General features: G+C 39.2%; 1 protein-coding gene across 1 annotated transcript in view; it reads left to right on the top strand.

The window, feature by feature from the left end:
* Positions 1-21,246, top strand: part of GTF2F2 (general transcription factor IIF subunit 2) — a 138,269-nt gene that overhangs the window by 92,151 nt on the left and 24,872 nt on the right. The window contains exon 6 of the mRNA XM_070380272.1: positions 20,315-20,414. Within this exon, the coding sequence (XP_070236373.1) occupies positions 20,315-20,414 (100 nt within the window). The remainder of the gene's footprint in view (positions 1-20,314; positions 20,415-21,246) is intronic.

Below are 21,246 nucleotides of genomic sequence, written 5' to 3' on the forward strand. Positions count from 1 at the left end.
ATGTGGCTGCAAGTGGCATTATTCCATTTTTTATGGCTGAGTAATATTTCACTGTGTATATATGCCACATCTGCCTGATCCATTCATCTCTTGATGGACAGTTAGGTTGCTTCTTAACCTATGTCTCAGTTATTACAAATGGTGCTGCAGTGAACATTGGAGTGCATGTATCTTTTGAATTAAGAGTTTTCTCAGAATGTATGCCCAGGACTGGGATTGCAGGATGATATGGCAACTCTATTTTTAGTTTTTTAAAGATCCTCCATACAGTTCTCTATAGTGGCTGCACCAATTTATATTCCCACCAACAGTGTAGGAGGATTCCCTTTTTTCTACACTCTCTCCAGCATTTATTATTTGTAGACTGTTTAATGATGACCACTTTGACTGGTGTGAAGTGATACTTCTTGGTAGTTTTGATTTGCGTTTCTCTAATAATTAGCAATGTTGAGCATATTCTCATGTGCCCATTGGCCATCTGTATTTCTTCTTTGGAGAAATATCTGTTTAGGTGTTCTGTCCGTTTTTTGATTGAGTTGTTTGGTTTTTTTTAAATTAGGTTGTATGAGCTGTTTGCATACATTGGAAATAATCCCTTGTTGATCACATCATTTGCAAATATATTCTCCCAGTCTGTAGGTTGTCTTTTTGTTTTACTTATAGTTCCCTTTTCTGTGCAAAAGCTTTTAAGTTTAATTATTACTATGTCCCTGAAAATATTTTTTTTAATTCTTACCTGTTCTGTCTTCCATGTCAATTTTAAAACAATTTTTTTCCAAATTAAAAAAATTCCAATAAATTTTTATTTTAAATCTATAAAATTATTTGGGAAAAATTAGCTTCTTAGCATATTTAATCTTCCCACTCAGAAACTCAGTAGTTCTCTCCATTTATTCAGGCCTTCTTTATACTTTCAGTAACAATGTGTAATTTTCTTTATATAGAGCTGAACATTTTTGGTAAGGGTTGCCCTGTGTGTTTATATTTTTGTTGCTATTGTAACTTCTTTTCCCTTAAAAAATATGTGGCTGGAATATAAGACAGCTGCTTTTGTACATTTGTACTCCTTCTAGTCTGTCATTGTTCAGTTGTTTCTGTTTCTTTAAAGTACATTGTTATATTGCCTGCAAATGTATGCTGACATTTAAAAAATATTTCGTTAGCTTTACATACAGAGAAGGCTATGGCACCCCACTCCAGTACTCTTGCCTGGAAAACCCCATGGACAGAGGAGCCTGGTAGGCTGCAGTCCAAGGGGTCCCGAAGAGTCGGACGCGACTGAGCCACTTCACTTTAACTTTTCACTTTCATGCATTGGAGAAGGAAATGGCAACCCACTCCAGTGTTCTTGCCTGGAGAATCCCAGGAACCAGGGGAGCCTGGTGGGCTGCCATTTGTGGGGTTGCACAGAGTCGGACACGACTGAAGCGACTTAGCAGCAGCAGCTTTATATAAAATAATAAAATTTCTGTGTTCTTAAATTCCTAATGTATTGATCAGAAATAGACAATAACTTTAAAAAAAATGATTCAGTTTGAATTTATTGATTCCTCCAGGGGGAAAAAAGAATTCAGCATGGAGGAACCTAGGATGTAAGGCTGGGTGATTTTTCTGAAACAGGTATCACATGGTTTCACAAGTATGTGCATATGTGAAAACGCATCAAATTGTACGTTTCAAGTACCTGCAGTCTATAGTATGTCAGTTACACCTCAATAAAAATTGTTTTAAAAACAGTATCACAAAACCTTTGCTTGAGCCAGGTTTCTTACTGATAATCTTGCCTTCATTTGCTTTCATTGACAATTTCTATTATAGTTTTTGCTAATGAACTTTCAAGGAGTACAGTTCAGTAGTTACCATGGTCCCTGACAGGTAATAGACACTCTGAATGTATTAGATGGAATGTAATTGAGTAACATTAGATTGCTTTTCCTTTAGTACAGTGCTTACAGCACTCGCCTTGCAGGGAGAACCACCAGGCTCCAGGGAGAACTGTGAGCCATCAGTAAAGAACAGGGGAGACAGAGAGCCACTTCTGAGTAAGGGCTGGCTTTGCTGGGGAGGCAGTGGCCCAGGAAGGAGTTTGCCAAGCAGAAAAGGAGGAGTGAGTATAGAAAACAAGGTGGCAAATGCCACAGGATCCTCAGACGTTCTAGAGGCTCTTTTGTTTCAGGAGCAGTCTGTCTTGCCAGGTGGCACTAGTGGTAAAGAACCTGCCTGCCAGGAGACGAAAGAGCCATGAGAGTTCCATCCCTGGAGAAGGGCCTGGCAACTCACTCCAGTATTCTTGCCTGGAGAATCCCATGGAGAGCCTGGTGGGCCACAGTCCATGGGGTCGCAAAGAGTCAGACACGATTAAGCAACTTAGCACACACGCATGGTCTTGCCTACTCTTCCAACAGCTGGTAGCTCTTTCAGGTTGGTTTCTCCTCCAGTACCTGACACCGGGCCTCGCTTATGTTAGGTCTGCAGAACCCTCTAGAATTCAGTGTCACATGTTCACTTACTGTACTCACATGCTGCTCTGCCTCTCCACTCACTGGTACTGCACAGCTTCTGTTCATCTCCTCTTTGTTCTCCCTGATACCAGTCTCTCCTTACCCTGCTTCATTCTCCGTATCGCAACCAGAATCAACCTTGATTTTACAGTGATTCGTTTGCTGTAGTCCCCATGTTTAACAGCTGACTCCCGATAGCTTTGATTTGGCATAACAATGTGATTTCCAGTCTCATTTGTGTGTCTTGAGCAATGCTGATGAAAAAGCCATTCAAATGGGAAGGAAAGGCAGCTGTCTTCTGTGGAGTAATGTGCACAAGTCACTGGGCTAAAGAGGACAGGATTAGAAAGTCCTGGTCGAAATCCGGGAAGATAAATCGAGGTGTCCTGTAAGTGTGGCTTTTACACTTGGATGTTTATACCAATCAAAACAAGGACAAACACAAGCATAGCATTACCTCGAATTTACTAGAAGTCAGCCATAAAAAAGAAGGAAAATCTGTCATTTGCAGCAGCCTGGAAGCACTTGGAGGGTATTATACTAAGTGAAATAAGGCAGAGAAAGACAAATGCTTTTTGGTATCACTTATATGGAATCTAAGAAGTATAACAAACTAGTGAATATAACAAAAAAAGAGGCAGATATGGAGAACAGACTAGGGGTTACTCACGGGGAAGGAGAAGGGGCAATGTAGAGACAGGAGAGTAAGAGATACAAACTATTAAGTATAAAATAAGCTCCAGGGGTATGTTGTATGACAGGGGGATATAGCCAATATATTGTAATAACTGTAAGTGTGTAACCTTTAAAAATTGTGAATCCGTATATTGTATACCTGTAACGTATATTGTACATCAAATATACTTCAATAAAAAAAATTAATTAAAAAAAAGTCAGGATATAACTAACATCATTTTTGTAATAAACTTAATATGATAAATTTATATAACATATCACTAACATAAAAAATAGAAGCACATCTTTATATTTAGCTCCTATATAGTGTCAGTTAAAAGTTCTTAGAGGCAATGTAAATTCATGAGGAAAAGACAGAAACATTGGGGTTTTTTAGTATGTAGCCTTTGTTTTTAGAAGATTAGAATAAGAATATGTGAAATGCTACATGATTTAAATTCTTTGAGATAAATCTAATTTCAGCATTAATCTTTTGTTTGTGTTACAGAAGTTCATATCCAGCTTTTATTTTCATTCTTGGATGTAAAGTTTAAATTCTTCAAAGTTGAAACATAGGCAGAAATATTCTTTCCCTCCTTTCTATTCATTTTCTTGATGGAGAGAGAGTGAGACCATATGGCCTCGAACCCCGTTCACAGTGGAAAGTCTGAAGCAGTGATTCAGTAGGGACTCCTTTCTCCCTTTGGCATCCTATATGATAGTCTAAATGACTCTCACTTTTTCAGATCAATGTCAGGGTCACTGCAGCTGGTCCTAAACAGATATTCTTGAACCTGACCACTCTTCTCATTTCCCCCCAGCTTTCATTTGGTTCTAGTTAATCTCACTTTTTAATTTTTCAAAGGTTGCCAAAACAGCGTGTTAAAAGTTACCTTATATTTTCAGAAATTCTCTCTGAATCCCAGCCCACACTGATGGCCACATCCTGCCAGATATCCCTCATCTATTATTCCAGCATTTATAGTTTCATGGAGTCTCTAATGAAGTAGCCATTTGCTTGAGTTGCTTAGTCTCCATAGCAACAGTATCTTGGTTCGTGTATGCCTGGGTAGCTTCTTACAGCTTGACATGATATGCAGCTAATATTTCTGATTTTTCCTCAGAAGCAACTGGAAATTTGCAGAACGATATTTTAAAATTTGCTGAATAGAAGTTGTTTGATTCCACTGTTGTATTCTCTTGGCGCCCATCACATAGTCATAGGATCATAGACACTTTAATTTGGAAAAATGATTCATACTTGCAGTATGTATCACAGGGACTGGCTAGAGAAATGCTGCGTCTATCATCATAAGCAGCTTACTTAATCCCTGACCTAAATAATTTTAGGAGTAAAAGAAAGAGAGCCAAGGTTAGCAATTGGGGCTGCTTGATGACTTGGATGCTTAGCTTTAAACATCTTAAATAATTCTGGTTATAAGTATTCAAGTTGCAGTATAATAAATATGAAAATGGGAAAGTACTTATCACAGTACTTTTTTCAGTCTTTTATTGTCAGATTTCTGTTAGGTCAGCCTCTTTGAACTGCATTACCTCATTTATTTCCCCTCCTAAACACCCACTCTAAGTTCCTTCCGTCACTACTGAAGCTAACAGTTACATAAATCTGTTTTCATTTTTAAAATGGGTTTTCTTCAGATTTCACATAGTGAAAACATGCACCTTGCAGAAAATACACATTCTCTAATACACATTATTTGGACAAGACAGTGTAGCCTGTTGTGATAGAATTCATGGTTTCAAGAATCTGATCTCATCTTAAATGATAAAAAATTATTGCTGTACCATCTGTTGTAGAATATGTAAAAGCTCACTTAAAACCACCAAGTTCATTTCACACCTCAATTGCTTTTATCAAACACACTCCATACTTTAACCCCTACCTCATATGTGAATAAATGAAACCCACAGATGCCCCCTTCCCTTTAGTTATCATCTTGATCTGTATATATGCAGCAAACTCAACAAATTCTGACTAATTTCTTTCTTGGCTCTGAATATTGAACCTGAAGAAGCACCAGCATATTTTAGAATGTGTTCATTCAAATATATATATGTACATATACATACATACTTTTTTTTTTTTTCACTTTTTCCTGCCCAACTCAATTACTGAATGAATTGCACTAGGAGACCAAAGTTGCTGTCTGAGAGTGTTACCTTGGATTTTTCTGTGGACACTGACTTCACCCTCACTTTTAGCTAGCAGCACTGGAGGGACCTAAGGGCTTCCCTGGTGGCTCCATGGTAAAGAATCCACCTGCCAGTGCAGTTGGGAGATGTGGATTCAATCCCTGAGTCAGAAGATCCCCTGGAGAAGAAAGTGGCAGCCCACTCCAGTCTCTTGCCTGGAAAATTCCATGGACAGAGTAGCCTGGCAGGCTACAGTCCGTGGGGTCGCAAAGAGTCAGATGCGACTGAGCACAGGTGCACACCAAGGTTGCCGTCTGAGCATGTTCCCTGTGGACGTTCCACGGACCCAGACTTCAGCCTCACCTTCAGCTAGCAACACTGGAGGGATCTGGGGGAAAGAGCTTGGTATAAAACTGTTACCACAAAGGGAGAAAGAAAGCAAGAGTTTGTTTCCGTAACTGCTATTCCGCCTCATTCAGAATGTCTATCAAAGCAACATTTACAAAAGTTAATGACTCGGATCATCATATAAACAGTTTAACAAAATAAAATGGATTTTGTCCACATAAATAGCCTCTGTAATAACTTCTATCATCCATGCATGTTGATGATGCAGAAAATATTTTTATACATTTGTTTGGGGCCCATAAAAGTAGTCATTCTCTGACTAATAGGAGCTACATGAAGCTCCTGAGGAGCCTGATATCCCTAATGTTTTATAGGAGTTAAAGAGTATAAAGTAAGTGACTGAAAGGTAAAAGCATCTCTTAAATAGCGCTAGCAGTGCAAGTAAAACGGCACACAGAGTCTGAATCCGTAAAGCATCAGGGCTGTTCCTGCCCACAGCTTGTTTTAGAAATGGTTTTCCTATATGCTTAGCTTTTTGTCTTTGTACTAAGACCAGCTATAAAAAACCTAGACTTGATTTGAACCAGATAATGTTTTATGTATTTAGAAAAACCAGGACTGAAACATTTCTATAATGCCTTCTTCTCTCTACTAATAGCAAGAAAAATTATTTTCTTAAATTTATAAAATGATATATTCAGTTCTTAATACATCTGTCCATAAGCTCTATAAAAGAAAATTTGCTAGGTAACTTCATGTCAGTGTTCACAGTTCCTCACCAAATGATAACCTAGCTGGAAGCCTATTTATCAGTCAGCAGATAAGAAGTCTTAGGAGCTTACAGAAGTGGGGGCTGAATGTCTCTTGATAGGGCTGGCAACATGAACTGCCAAAACTGTGAAAATAGGGAATCTTAGGGTAATGATTACTCTCAGCACTTGATCAATATGGTAACATGAGCATTAGTGTTTCTGTTAGGAAACTGAGTTAGTTTTTTTATATGAACGGTCATCTCTAGCAGTTTCTCTTCTACTTTTTAAAGCATTCTATCCACAAAAGTAGAACCCGTGTGAGCCTTTAAGCTCTCAAAAGCAAATTCAACTTTAAATTAATGAATACATTTCAATTCTTAATGAAAAGAAAAGGCTTTTGCATTCCGTTTCTTAAATACTTGATTATTAAGGTGTTTACTTTAAATTAATGAATATATTTCAGTTTGTAATGAGAAGAAAAGGCTTTTGTATTCTGTTTCTTAAATACTTGACTATTAAGGTGTTTTTAATCAAGATGTATGATATGATTCGAGAATATTCAAGGGCTTGGCGGTGCCCAGGACCCCACTCTGAGCTGCCACAGTGACTGCTTAGCCCGCAGTTCCCTCCTCCCATCGTCTCGGTCACACATCCCTGTGGGGTTCTATGAGCCCTTGTTGTTCATGGGGGCTCCACCAGGAAGCAGGAGGCAGCAGTCAGTTCCTGAGCTGTGGGGGAAGCTCAGGCAGGAGTTCCTCAAATCAGTACTGAGGCAACACCTGCCCTCTGTAGAGGAGAGTGGTCTGGGAGAAGAGGTGGATGGCAGCATCTGAGTGGCATGAGTGAAGTGATGGTGTCAAGACCTCTACACGGTATCTACGTGGATCCACCTCACACAGAAGTCTATGAGGGTCAGTGTGCATAAGTGTTGGGCCAAGCAGTTAAAGGACATAAAAATCTAAGCCAATCATTAGACATTATGGGCAGAAAGGGGCCCAAGAGTTATTGTTTAATGTCCCCTGAAAGCATTAGCCTCTTTGGCCGATGAAGTGAAACAATACGTGTGAAATAATCTAAAGCTGTATGGAAAAAAATCTAGAGAAAACCAACTAAAAATGTCCAGGCAGTGTAAAAGAGGGCCAAGAGAAATAGATAAAGGGAAGGAGGGGAACAGTTAACTTCGTTCAGTTGTATCCACTCTACAGTTGGTCTCCCCATGTCCTGGGAGGAAAAATATATAACCTTCTGTAATCATGTTTTATATGAGGAAGACGGGAAAAGATTTTTCAAAACTATTTAGTTTTAAATGGTTATGTATTATCTGTGTAACTTAAGATGTTCTGCTCAAGTGCATTTTTCTACTTTTGTTAAACTCAGACTCATGTTCTGGTCACTGCTGGTTGACAGTCATCTATGAGAGACTGATTTGAGTACCCTAAGGATTAACTCCAAAAATACTTTGACTGCATCTAAAATTCAGTAAATTAAAAAAAATTCTTATATATAAACAGTTACCCAAAACTGTAAGCTCCCATATTTTTAATATGTCCTTTGATGCTGTTTAATTTTAATTTGTTCTAATTAGCACTTTTATGAACATTACATGTTTTACCTGCAGCTGAATGACATTTAGAAAGAAATGTTCTTATCCTTGAAGACATCAAAGACAATGAAAGAAAGTGCTTTTTATCTGATGTAGCCAGATACCCCTATCAGGATAAAGGATGAACTTAGTTTCCATAAATCTTAGTTTTAAAATCTAATTGGTGAAGCAGATTATTATTAAAAGTTGTGCTTATTCACATAACTTCCGTACATTTCTGTTTAGTGTGACTATTTGAATGATTACAGTAAGGAAAATAATAATAGAATGTATTGAATTGTACTTTGGGACAAGCCACGTTTAAGTGTTTAAAGATGATCTCGCATACTTCTGTTGCTCTAATTATCATTTTTTCTCATGAGAGTGCCAAGGTGTTGAAGAGACTGGCTGACTTGACCACGGTAGCACTTGGTAATAGAACTAGACCTTAAAAGCAGAATCTGGTTTTAGATCCGGCCGTGTCATGGTGTCTGGTACATTCTCTAAACTAAGCATTGTTCAGAGCCATTCTGGGTGCCATAGGTTTGCTTTCATCTTTGATTTTTATTTTTAATGGGAAATTATTCAGCATGAATCTGAATTAAAAAGGTATTTCTTTGTTGCTTTTTTGAATACAGTCATCCCTGGGCATCCATGGGACATTGGTTCCAGGACCCCCTGCAGACACCAGAATTCCAGATGTGCATGTCCCTTATACAAAATGAAATTCACAGATGTGCCTGTCCCTTAAATAAAGTGGTATTAATACAGTTGGACCTTACTATCCACGCGATTTGCATCCTCAGCTACAGAAGGCCGGCTGTATTGAGTTATAAATACAGTTCCTCGTCCTTTTTACCCACCACTCCGGGAATCATAGCAAAATATTTAGGCTTTTTACTTTTCTTGGAGTATGGAGAAGAGAAATAAAAGTTCTTAAAAATGAAATGAAACTAATATTTTTGTCATTCATCATCCATTGGAGTTTAGGGTAATTTTCAGGAGTAGCTACTTGGACATGTCTTGAGAACTAACAAATGATCCCTAACTTGCTAAACTATTTTTCCTCTTAAGTTTCTACTTTGTGCCTGTACTAAAATATTAACTATTTGATTAACAGGAAAAGCAGAAGCAGTAAAGGGTTTTTTACCTCAAACGCTGTTGCTTCCTTCTGCCCCCACCCCCTTCCGCTTTGCCTGCCCTTGTTCTTCCCCCATCACACACACACTTACATTGAAATACAGTCTTTCCAAGGTGAAAAACAGTTTGCTTTCAGGAGATGGTATAAGAAATCATGCTTGACATGGTTTAAAGAAAAAACACATTGCAGTGAGTAAGTTGCAGGTGACCAAAGTTCATAGTTCTTCAGGCACTGTCTATCAGATCTAATCCCTTGAATCTATTTCTCACTTCCACTGTATAATCGTAAGGGATTTGACTTAGATCATACCTGAATGGTCTACTAGTTTTCCCTACTTTCTTCAATTAAAGTCTGAATTTGGCAATAAGGAGTTCATGATCTGAGCCACAGACCAAATTTCATAATTATTTGAACAAAAGCTCCAGGCAGTGTAATGAATCTTAGGTACCCTTTTGATTCCCAGAGTCACAAGAACTGGTTGCGTGTGCTGTCTTCTGCCCCCCTTCCTCCAGCTTGGGCATCTGTATGGGACTTGGGCGTGACCAGAGTGCTGGAGACGGGGAAGTAATGCCACTGCATAGGCTGAAGGTGGGCTTCCCTAGTGGCTCAGATGATAAAGAATCTGCCTGCAGCGCAGGAGACGTAAGAGACGTGGGTTCTATCCCTGGGTCAGGAAAGATCCCCTGCAGAAGGGAATGGCTACCCACTCCAGTATTCTTGTCTGGAGAATCCCATGGACAGAGGAGTCTGGCAGGCTACAGTCCACGGAGTCACAAAGAGTCAGACATAACAGTGACTAACACAAACAGGCTGAAGGTAGCTACTGAACATGCCTTCAAGTTTAAGATAGTAAGTAGATTACTTAAGGAAAGACTATGAGAGTAAAGGAAATTATATAAGATAGTAAAAATATTTTGGCCATTGGGTGAGATACTTATATTTTGGACTATTGAGTGGAGATTCTGTGTCTTTTAGCTAATGGAGGATACTCTCTGGAATGTTGGTGATGTATGCTCTTCCTGGAGAAGTGACAATTTGACAAGGGATTGACAGTCTTACAGTGTTTGGCTGTAAAACAAAAAGTAGGCAGTAATTAAAAAAACAAAACCAAGACACTTATAAAGTGTCTTCATTATGCTGTCATTTACTTTACCTTACCCAACACATACCCAAAAACTCGTGGGTGACTTGTTTCTAACGAATGTAGGAGCAAGCAAAGCCCATTGTGAATTTTTATTCCCTCACCAGTGAAAGAAATATTCTATGTCTGTATTGTCTTGTGGTATCCACATGTGTCTGTTGAACACTTAACATGGCTGACATGTCTGAGGAAATGAAGTTTCAGTTTAAATAGTTGCATATCGCTAGTGGCTACTCTGGAGAAGGCAATGGCACCCCACTCCAGTACTCTTGCCTGGAAAATCCCATGGGCGGAGGAGCCTGTAGGCTGCAGTCCATGGGGTCCCTAAGAGTCAGACATGACTGAGCGACTTCACTTTCACTTTTCACTTTCATGCATTGGAGAAGGAAATGGCAACCCACTCCAGTGTTCTTGCCTGGAGAATCCCTGGGATGGGGAGCCTGGTGGGCTGCCGGCTCTCGGGTCGCACAGAGTCGGACACGACTGAAGTGACTTAGCCGCAGCAGCAGCAGCAGTGGCTACTCTATTGGATAGTGCAAGTAGATAATGGAGTTTTTTCCCTTTGTTGGGTTTTTCCTACAGAGTGAAAATTAAGCCTTATGTATTTTACAGTCTCTTCTCTTAAATGGCAGATCTGGGTGTTAGCATGTGCTGTGCTGTGCTTAAGTTGCTCAGTCATGTCCAACTGTTTGGAACCCCATGGACTGTAGCCCACCAGGCTCCTTTGTCCATGGGGATTCTCCAGGCAAGAATACTGCAGTCAGTGGGTTGCCGTTTCCTTCTCTATATTACTGTAAATCTTATGATATGACGTCCAGATTACCATTATTGATTAATTGCAGCCTAAAACTTGTCTTCTTCTCATCTTTTTTTTCCCTCACTTGCTTATTTAACACATTTATATTGCATGCCTAATTTCTAGGCCCTGGGAATATGAACAAGGTCCCTATTTTCATGAAGCTTAAAATAATTAACAGGTATTTGTAAGACACTTAAATTACTTAATTTTAATGTTTACTCTGTGTAATCCTTCTAGTAGTCCTTCCAGGTAAGGATATGTTTGATTACTTGTCAGTTGCAAGTGCTGAAATTTTTTCAAATCCACATTCTAACAGACAAATATGTATTGGGTTGGCCAAAAAGTCCGTTTGGGCTTTTCCTTAAGGTTGTATGGAAAAACCCAAATGAACTTTTTGCCCAACCCAATACTGTTAATACTATTACTGTTCCTCTGAGAAACTCTGTCCTGTGGAAGCTTCCTGTAAATGTACTGTCTTTTTTTTTTTTGTACTGTCTTAAAACTAGGCAGCATCAGAACCTTTTGGTATTAGTAGATCCCCTGGTTATTCCCTCACCTTGCCTTCCCCCTAGCCTTCTGCCTGCCCGCTCCTGAGCTGGGCCTTCTTCTGAATGTTGCATCTTGTTTTCTGACTTGGGGCCCAGAAGGTGTCCTCTTGTTCACAGGCAGTCCCAGCACTCTGGCTGTTCCTGCTTCTCCTTGCAGGGACACTTTTCTCTCGCTTACCCTGCAAATGTCAGCCTCCTGCTCCCCCCTTGGGAAGCACTGTTTACCTCCTTCACTGCTTTACTCCCTCCTTTTCAAAAATGAAATCAACATCGTAAGATAATTTACCTTCTTTTGTGAAACCTGTCATTTTAAGAATAGCATAAATTGCAGTCAAATGTAGCTGGAGCACAAAGGATAGATGAATGCAAAAGTAATGATATTTACATCGTAAAATGACTCCTACACATTGGCAGTTGCTGATGGAAACACTTGTTCAGTGATTTTGGAGTTGCTTAATTCTATACTTGACAACCAGATTAGCTAGGCAGTATTACTTAGGGATTTTTGCTTAGGCAGGAGAATAGTCTATGTGTATATACTGCTGCTGCTGCTAAGTCGCTTCAGTCGTGTCCTACTCTGTGCGACCCCAGAGATGGCAGCCCACCAGGCTTCCCCGTCCCTGGGATTCTCCAGGCAAGAACACTGGAGTGGGTTGCCATTTCCTTCTCCAATGCATGAAAGTGAAAAGTGAAAGGGAAGTCGCTCAGTCATGTCCAACTCTAGCGACCCCATGGACTGCAGCCTACCAGGCTTCTCCACCCATGGGATTTTCCAGGCAAAAGTACTGGAGTGGGGTGCCATTGCCTTCTCCATAATGAGGCGTTATTGTGGAATTTGTTAATACGGGATTCAGCCTTTTCTCCTGTGATATAATTGTCCAATAAAGGTGTCATTTGTTCACTTGCTTAACCAATATTCGTTGTTACTTTTATATAGGATGCACTAAGTGAGATCAATGAAGGATTAATTGAATAAAATATGTAGACTTGTCTTCCCCAGTCTGCCAACAGCTTAGAGCAATAGAAATTTGGCTTTTTTTCATTGTTTTAGATTTTGACATTTGAAATATTTGGAGGGTGTTTATACTACATTTTTATTTGAGGATTGAATTCCCATTACAGTGTGTAAATTGTAATACACCATAATGAAGCTCTTTAATAAGGTGGATTATGAACCATAATTATAGCCAGTGGCTAGTGACATTGCAGAAGGCAATGGCACCCCACTCCAGTACTCTTGCCTGGAAAATCCCATGGACGGAGGAGCCTGATAGGCTGCAGTCCATGGGGTTGCTAGGAGTCAGACACGACTGAGCGACTTCCCTTTCACTTTTCACTTTCACGCACTGAAGAAGGAAATGGCAACCCACTCCAGTATTCTTGCCTGGAGAATCCCAGGGACAGGGGAGCCTGGTGGGCTGCCGTCTCAGGGGTCGCACAGAGTCGGACACGACTGAAGCGACTTAGCAGCAGCAGCAGCAGTGACATTGATGAAATAGGAATCTTTTTTCATTGTTGTAAAGAAGAATGTATTGGACTTCTCTGGCAATCCAGCAGTTAAGACTCCGTTCTTCCCATGCAGGGTGTGTGGATTCGATCCCTGGTCAGGGAACTGTGATACTACATGCTACTTGGTATGACCAAATTAAAAAAAATAAAGAATGTGCTCTTTTGTACGTGTCTGTGTAGAATTGGGCTAACTGAAAGCAGGTGGGTACCTTCAATTTCCCCAATAAAGGAAAATTGCTTTTTTTGAGATTAGTTGTTATACAATATTATATAAGTTTCAGATATACAACAAAGTGATTCATAATGTTTAAAGGTTATATTCCATTTATAGTTATTACAAGAGAATTACTTGTTTTTAACTAAACTCAATGAACTTTTAAATAGAGGTGTTACTCAGTTATATGGCCTTTTTGGGAGTGTATAGATTAACTACTTGAGGCTTTGGGTTAAAAAAAAGAAAAGATGTGAGCTCCCATTGTTGTGCTTTTAAGATTGAGAAGATGTATGCAGAGCTTTAACACAGTTTCTACAACATAGTAAAATACTTTCTAGATGTCTGTTGTTATGGTTGTTTTATTAGTGTTTTCAGTCTTAGGTTATTTAACCCTTGAGCTTTTCCTTTGATTGGAAAGTAAGAAACTGACCCTTTATATAATATTCTAGAAAGACTGGTAATTCAGTGAATCCTAGTCTTCTAAGACTGTGGACATATATTCTAAACTGTCCGGAAATGGTGGTAGTAATTAGCACCACACTTTTGTTTTTTAGTGGTTTGTAAAAGTAGGGTCTATCTGTGTCCAAATGATCATATAGTGATATTTTTCTATTATTTTTTCTTGAAAATAACACCATGTTTTTAAATTTTCTGAAAAAGTTAAGACTCTGTTTAAAAAAAAAAAAGATTTATATATTTTTGGCTGCGCTGGGTCCTCGCTGCTGTGCGCTCAGGCTTTGCCCGGTTGTGGCGAGTGGGCACTACTCCTCATTGCAGCGTGCAGGCTTCCCACTGAAGTGACTGCTTTGGTTGTGGAGCATGGGCTTAGTGGCCTTGCAGCACGTGGGATCTTTCTGGACCAGGGATCAAACCCATGTCCTCTTCATTGGCAGGCTGATTCATAACCACTGGACCACCAGGCAAATCCCAGACCGATTTCTTACATGATTGGGACAGTAAAACTTTCAGCTTTCCCCCAGTCCAGCCCCAGACCTCTGTGTGTAGTTTGCTGTTCAGCTGTGCAAACCAGATATTTTTCACATTGTACTATTTTGTACAAGCCTAGTTTTAAACCTTATTTTGACTCTGAAGGCATGTTGAGGTCAGTGATGTTTAATTTGGTACATTGTTCAGTGGTGAAATGGAGTTGCAAATTGTTCTGACACTTCATGGGATAATGTTAAATGAATTATTTAGTGTTAAGTAAAGAACCCTGCTAAATTATTTTAAACTATTCAAGTTAATTAAAGTATTTTAAGGTTTAGTTCTTCAAAAATATATTTTCCATCCATAGGTTAACCTTTTGAATTTTGAATCATAAGATATCCTCTTTTAATTAAAACAAAACCCTTGAACTTGACTTTTTAAATGTATAATAAGAAGGTTAAATTTTTATATGAGCTCTTTCAAAAAAAAGTTAATTCAGTGTTTTCCTTTATATATTTAAAAGATTGAATACTTTGAGGATAAAAATGGCATGACACTCTATGAAAGATGAAATTGGCTGTTAGAACTTCTGCATTAGAATTGAAAGGAAACCATGCCACCTAAATCTGAATCAGGATACAGTGGCTGAAATAAATTCTAGTGTAAGAGTATGACAAGAAATAAGCTACCATTTATAAAAACGCACTTAACCTAAATACAGTGAAATCCCAAGGTATTTTCAAGCTGTGAAGTAATGGGAACAATCATTTAATGTGGAAAGAAGAAGCCAGTGCATGCCTCCCTCCTTGAATGTCTCATAAGATCAAATTGTGGAGCGAGGTGATTGAAACAGAAAAGATAATTTAGTGGCAGCATAACAGCTAGATTACCATTTAGAGAGGCCAGGCCCCTGAGAACTGATTGCATTAAGGGGATAGGCCTAAGGTTAGAATACAGAGAGAGGTGTTCAGAAACAGGCTGCCACTTGTTTTTTTTTTTTCCCTCCAAAGGATTTACACATGCGTAGTTCTCAGTTCTGGAGAAGGCAATGGCACCCCACTCCAGTACTCTTGCCTGGAAAATCCCATGGGCAGAGGAGCCTGGTAGGCTGCAGTCCATGGGGTCTCAAAGAGTCGGACACGACTGAGCGACTTCACTTTCACTTTTCACTTTCATGCACTGGAGAAGGAAATGGCAACCCACTCTAGTGTTATTGCCTGGAGAATCCCAGGGACGGGGGAGCCTGGTGGGCTGCCATCTATGGGGTCGCACAGAGTCGGACACGACTAAAGCGACTTAGCAGTAGCAGTTCTCAGTTCAGTTCAGTCACTCAGTAATGTCCGACTCTTTGCGACCCCATGGACTGCAGCACGCCAGGCTTTCCTGTCCATCACCAGCTGCTGGAGCTTGCTCAGACCCATGTCCATCGAGTCGGTGATGCCATCCAACCATTTCATCCTCTGTCATCCCTTTCTCCTCCTGCCTTCAATCTTTCCCAGCATCAGGGTCTTTTCCAATGTGTCAGTTCTTCGCATCAGGTGGCCAAAGTATTGGAGCTTCAGCATCAGACCTTCCAATGAATGTTCAGGACTGTTTTCCTTTAGGATTGACTGGTTTGATCTCCTTGCTGGCAACCCACTCCAGTACTCTTGCCTGGAGAATCCTGTGGACAGAGGAGCCTGGTGGACTGCTATCCATTGGGTCGCATAGAGTCAGACATGATTGAAGTGACTTAGCATGCATGCATGCGTTGGAGAAGGAAATGGCAACCCACTCCAGTATTCTTGCCTGGAGAATCTCAGGGACACAGGAGCCTGGTGGGCTGCCGTCTATGGCTTCGCACAGAGTCGGAAACGATTGAAGTGACTTAGCAGCAGCAGCATAGTTCTAATCCTTTGTAAACATTCCTATACCTATCTGCAACCATTCATTTCTTTCTAAACATTTGTCTGTCAGTCACTTTGAGACGTCTTCTTGGCTTGGAGGAGTTGTTTCCACCTAGTCTTTTGGGCTTCACCTCTTAGGAACGTGGGCTGACCTGCTTCAGCTTACCAAGTGAACATCTTGGAGTTATTCTTTACTTTGTAGCAGCACACAGTCAGTTGTCATAATACCAACCCCCTGTCCCTCTTTAGTCCCGCAGATAACCAGTTATAGGTAAGCATTTGTTTAATGTTTGTCTTCCACTAAGCAAGTCTTTTCTTGGTAGACAGAGGCACCCAGGAAATATCCTGATGCTGGGAAAGATTGAAGGCAGAAGGAGAGGGGAAGACAGAGGACGAGATGGTTGGATGGCATCACCGACTTGATGGACATGAGTTTGAGCAAGTTCTGGGAGATGGTAAAGGACAGGGAAGCCTGGCGTGCCACAGCCCATGGGGTCGCAAAGAGTCAGACACAACTGAGCCACTGAACAACAACAAGAATAGGCACCCAGTAAAGATTTGCTGGATGACTGCCTGTAAGAAGCTTCTTCTAAAGTCTGGGCATGGCACAGCTTCAGCCATAGCAATGCACGTGTAGGAGAACAGTGGATTGAGCTGGAGAGGGAGCAGGGACTAGATCCCAGAATGACATGCAGTCATGGGAAGAAGCTTGTGCATCACCCAAGAGCAGTGAAGAGGCCATTGAAAGATTGTAAATCGAAGTCCATCTGTGGGTGGATAGCTCCCTTCTAGGGCTCTAGCTAGTGCTTTTTTCCTAGTTTATAGAAACTCTACTTGGCCCATGAAAACAAAGTAACACAGTAAATACAATTTATGGTTACATGTACAGTAAATTTCTGAAGACATTTCTAGAGTACATTTTTTACACTTCATAAAATTATGATCTTATATAGTTAATATATATGGATTTGTAAATAATTGAAAGAATTAAAATACTTATATTTTAATACTGAAATAACTATACTCAATTTGGCAATCGCAGTTAAAAACAAAACCAGTAGTATTTACAGCTTTCAAATTAAAAAAGCAATTGGTAGGTCTCTAATATTTCCTGAGGAATTTGGTATTATATATCAAATCTCAAAGAAAGCCAGTGCCAAAGAATGATCAGATTACCCTACAGTTGCACTCATTTCACATGCTAGCAAGATTATGCTCAAAATCCTTCAGATTGGACTTCAGCTGTACATGAACTGAGAACTTCCAGATGTACAAGCTGGATTTAGAAAAGGCAGAGGAACCAGAGATCAAAATTTCTAACATCCACTGGATCATAGAAAAAGCAAGGGAATTCCAAAAAAATATCTACTTCTGCTTCATTGATCATGGTAAAGCCTTTGACTGTGTGGGTCACAACAAACTGTGGAAATTTTTTAAAGAGATGGGAACACTGGACCACCTTACCTGCCTCCTTAGAGGCTCCTGTGTGCAGCACAGGAAGCCACAGTTAGAACCGGACATGGAACAAAGGACTGGTTCCAGATTGGGAAGGGAGTACATCAAGGCTGTATATTGTGACCCTGCTTATAGTAACTTCTATACAGAGTACATCATGCAGAATGCCAGGCTGGATGAAGCTCAAGCTGGAATCAAGATTGCCTGGAGAAATATCAACAACTTCCGATACCCAGATGACACCGCCCTTATGTCAGAAAGCAAAGAGGAACTAAAAGCCTCTTGATGAAGGTGAAAGAGGAGAATGAAAAAGCTGGCTTAAAACTCAATTTTCATAAAACAAAGATCATGGCATCTGGTTCTGTCTCTTATGGCAAATAGATGGGGGAAAAGTGGAAACACTGACTTTATTTCCTTGGGCTCCAAAATCACTGTGGAGGATGATTTCAGCCACAAAATTAAAAGATGCTTGCTCCTTGGAAGAAAAGCTATGACAAACTTAAAAAGCATATTAGAAAGCAGAGATAACACTTTGCTGAGAGAGGTTCATATAGCCAAAGCTATGGTTTTTCCACTAGTCATGTACGGATGTGAGAGTTAGACCATGAAGACAGCTGAGTACCAAAGAATTAATGCTTTCAAACTGGGGTGCTGGAGCAAACTCTGGAGAGTCCTTTGGACAGCAAGGAGATTAAACCAGTCAATCCTAAAGAAAATCAACCCTGAATATTCATTGGAAGGACTGATGCTGAAGCTGACACTACAATACTTTTGGCCACCGATGTGAAGAGTTGACTTACTAGAAAAGACACTGATGCTGAGAAAGACTGAGGACAAGAGGAGAAAGGAGTGACAGATGATGAGTTGGTTAAATGGCATCACTGACTCAGTGGACATGAGTTTGAGCAAACTCCAGGAGATAGCGAAAGACAGCGAAGCCTGGTGTGCTGCAGTCCATGGAGTTGCAAAGAGTTGGACACGACTTAGTTACTGAACAACAACCACCTAAAAATAAGCAGAAGGAAACAGAACAGAAAGTCCATCCAACAAATTAAATAATAATGTTATAAAAAAAGAAACAGTTACCTTTTATATGACAAGTTGTTCCTTTGAAAGAATTTTAAATGAAAATTATTTTTAAAGTCCCATTAAAAGAAAGTGATATATTATGTTCAACATATATTATTTTTAAATGAGCAACATTTTTATAGCTTTCAAACTAACCTTCCCAGAAACAATATTTCTTTTTCCTATAAAAGAAGTATACTTACTTTTCTGATTGTAAAAGTGATAGATGCTTATTACAGAAAACTTAGAATATATATGGGAATCTTAAATGCCTTCATTCTGATCTCTTCCCATCTTTCATGTGAAGTTCCACTTTCTTTAAAACTGTATCTTCTTTTTTTCGTCTGTATCAAGTAGATAATTTTCTAATATGGTTCTCAGTTTCTTTGCTGTGATCATTGCATCGTTCCTTTGGGGTTCATTTAACTTCTTGCTGAAATGAATCCTTGAGTAGTTCTCTTGGTGAGGATCTATGTTTTTGTATGAGTATTTTTATTTCATTCTTACTCTTTGATTATAATTTAGCTAGACATGGCTGGCAATTATTTTTCCTGTAGTGCTTTAAGTTAAGAAGTCTGTAGGTACAGTGGTGCCTTTTGTCCTTTAAAAATAGTTACTTTGGAAAAAAGTAATCATTTTGGAAAGCTATACCTTTTCCTGCCTTAAAACGTTTTTGTTTAGATTTACTGTCTTCATATACCAGAATAATTTAATTTTTAAAATAAGTAAATGGTTGACTGTGAGTCACTTGGTATGGTAATATATGTTACCTTTACCTTTACCTAATATATTTACCTTTTGTTGTTCTTTAATTGGTAAGTCATGTCAGACTCTTTACAACCCTAAGAACTGTGGCCTGCCAGGCTCTTCTTGTCCATGGGATTTCCCAGGCAAGGTACTTGAGTGGGTTGCCATTTCCTGCTCCAGGGGATCTGCCCACCCAAGGATGAAATCCACGTCTCTTGTATTGGCAGGTGGATTCTTTATCACTGGGCCACCAGGGAAGCCCACGGTAATATTTAGTCCAAAACAAAATCTCCTAAGATTGCTATTTGAATATGTACTAGTATTATATTTTATAATATGCTCTACATAGTGTCATATGTTTATTTTACAGTTCTTTTTCCAAAAGCGCTATTTTTAGTTGCATTTTAGTTTAGATGGATCATTTATCTGCACTGTCCAGTGAAGCAGCTACTGGCCTGAGTGCTGATGTGTCCTGTTTTTATGTACTTTTGTCAAATGATTGGAAGTTTTAAATAAGTACCTTGATTAGTTTTAGACCATATAACTTAAGATAATTCATTTTTACATGCAGATTTTTTTTCCATAAATTTAAAGCTGATTAGCTTCTTTGTTTTAAAAGTTAAGGTTTGACTGTACAGTATATGATTTAGAAGGAAGTTGTAGAAATAAATGAGATAGTTTGTATGTTTAGTTGGTGGTCTGTTTTCCATGTTATAGTCACATACAGTGTGTTTTTGAAGTATTAAGGCTGATATATCTTCTTTATATGTGAAGTATTAGGTCTTGATAAAAAGATTATCGGAATACCTGTTCAGGTTTCACTCTAATAAACAAGTAAGTTTGTTGATAATGCCTTCTGTTTTTCAGATTGCAAATAGAAGAATCTTCCAAACCTGTAAGGCTATCACAGCAGCTGGACAAAGTCGTGACAACCAATTACAAACCTGTTGCTAATCATCAATACAATGTAAGTCTTCATGTCGTTCTTCATTCTGGTCTGTCTTTAATGTCATAGACTCTTAGGTTTTGAAAGGACCGTAGCAGTCACACACCTTGCTGTCAGGTGCTTGAGGTATCCAGGCTTAGTGGGCAAGATAACAGTTTGCTGAGCACAGAAAAGGTATTCACTCTATAGCCAAAGTCATACAATGAGAAGACAACCACTGCTGAAATGACTCCTGAAAAGTTTTTCAGAGAAATAAAACATTTCTTCAGTGTTTCTAATGTTTTGAAGCATAGTATCCTTAAAAATATATATTAGCTTTAGAGTTTTTTCTATACCTTTATAACTGAGAGTAGGATCATGAACCAATGGTCATTTTTCCCATTATTAAGATTGCTTTCCCTAGTTTCAGCTTTTCTAGGAATTTTTACAGCCTCACACTACTATGTAAAGTGTGGGCTGCCTGTATGTAAAAAAACTTTTTCATTAAAGTGTATTGTATGTACTATATTTATTATATTATTGGGAAAGGAAATATCAACCCACTCCGGTGTTCTTGCCTGGAGAATTCCATGGACAGAGGAACTTGGAAGGCTACAGTCCATGGGATCGCAAAGAGTTAGACATGACTGAGTGACTAACACACATTTTATGAATATATAGTGTATATATTTGTACACATACACAGTGTGTGTATGTATAGTACACACATGTATACATCTTACACCTGCAGTGTAAGGAGAAAGTGATGATTTTCTGAAAATAAAAGGAAGTCCAAGTTAAGTCAAGGAGCAGTTGAGAGTTGATACCTTTGTGTCCTACTTTGTTTCTTGAGATTTCCCCTTGATACTGAATT

Source organism: Bos mutus, chromosome 12 (genome assembly GCF_027580195.1).
Source record: "Bos mutus isolate GX-2022 chromosome 12, NWIPB_WYAK_1.1, whole genome shotgun sequence".
In the NCBI taxonomy this organism is placed as follows: domain Eukaryota; kingdom Metazoa; phylum Chordata; class Mammalia; order Artiodactyla; family Bovidae; genus Bos; species Bos mutus.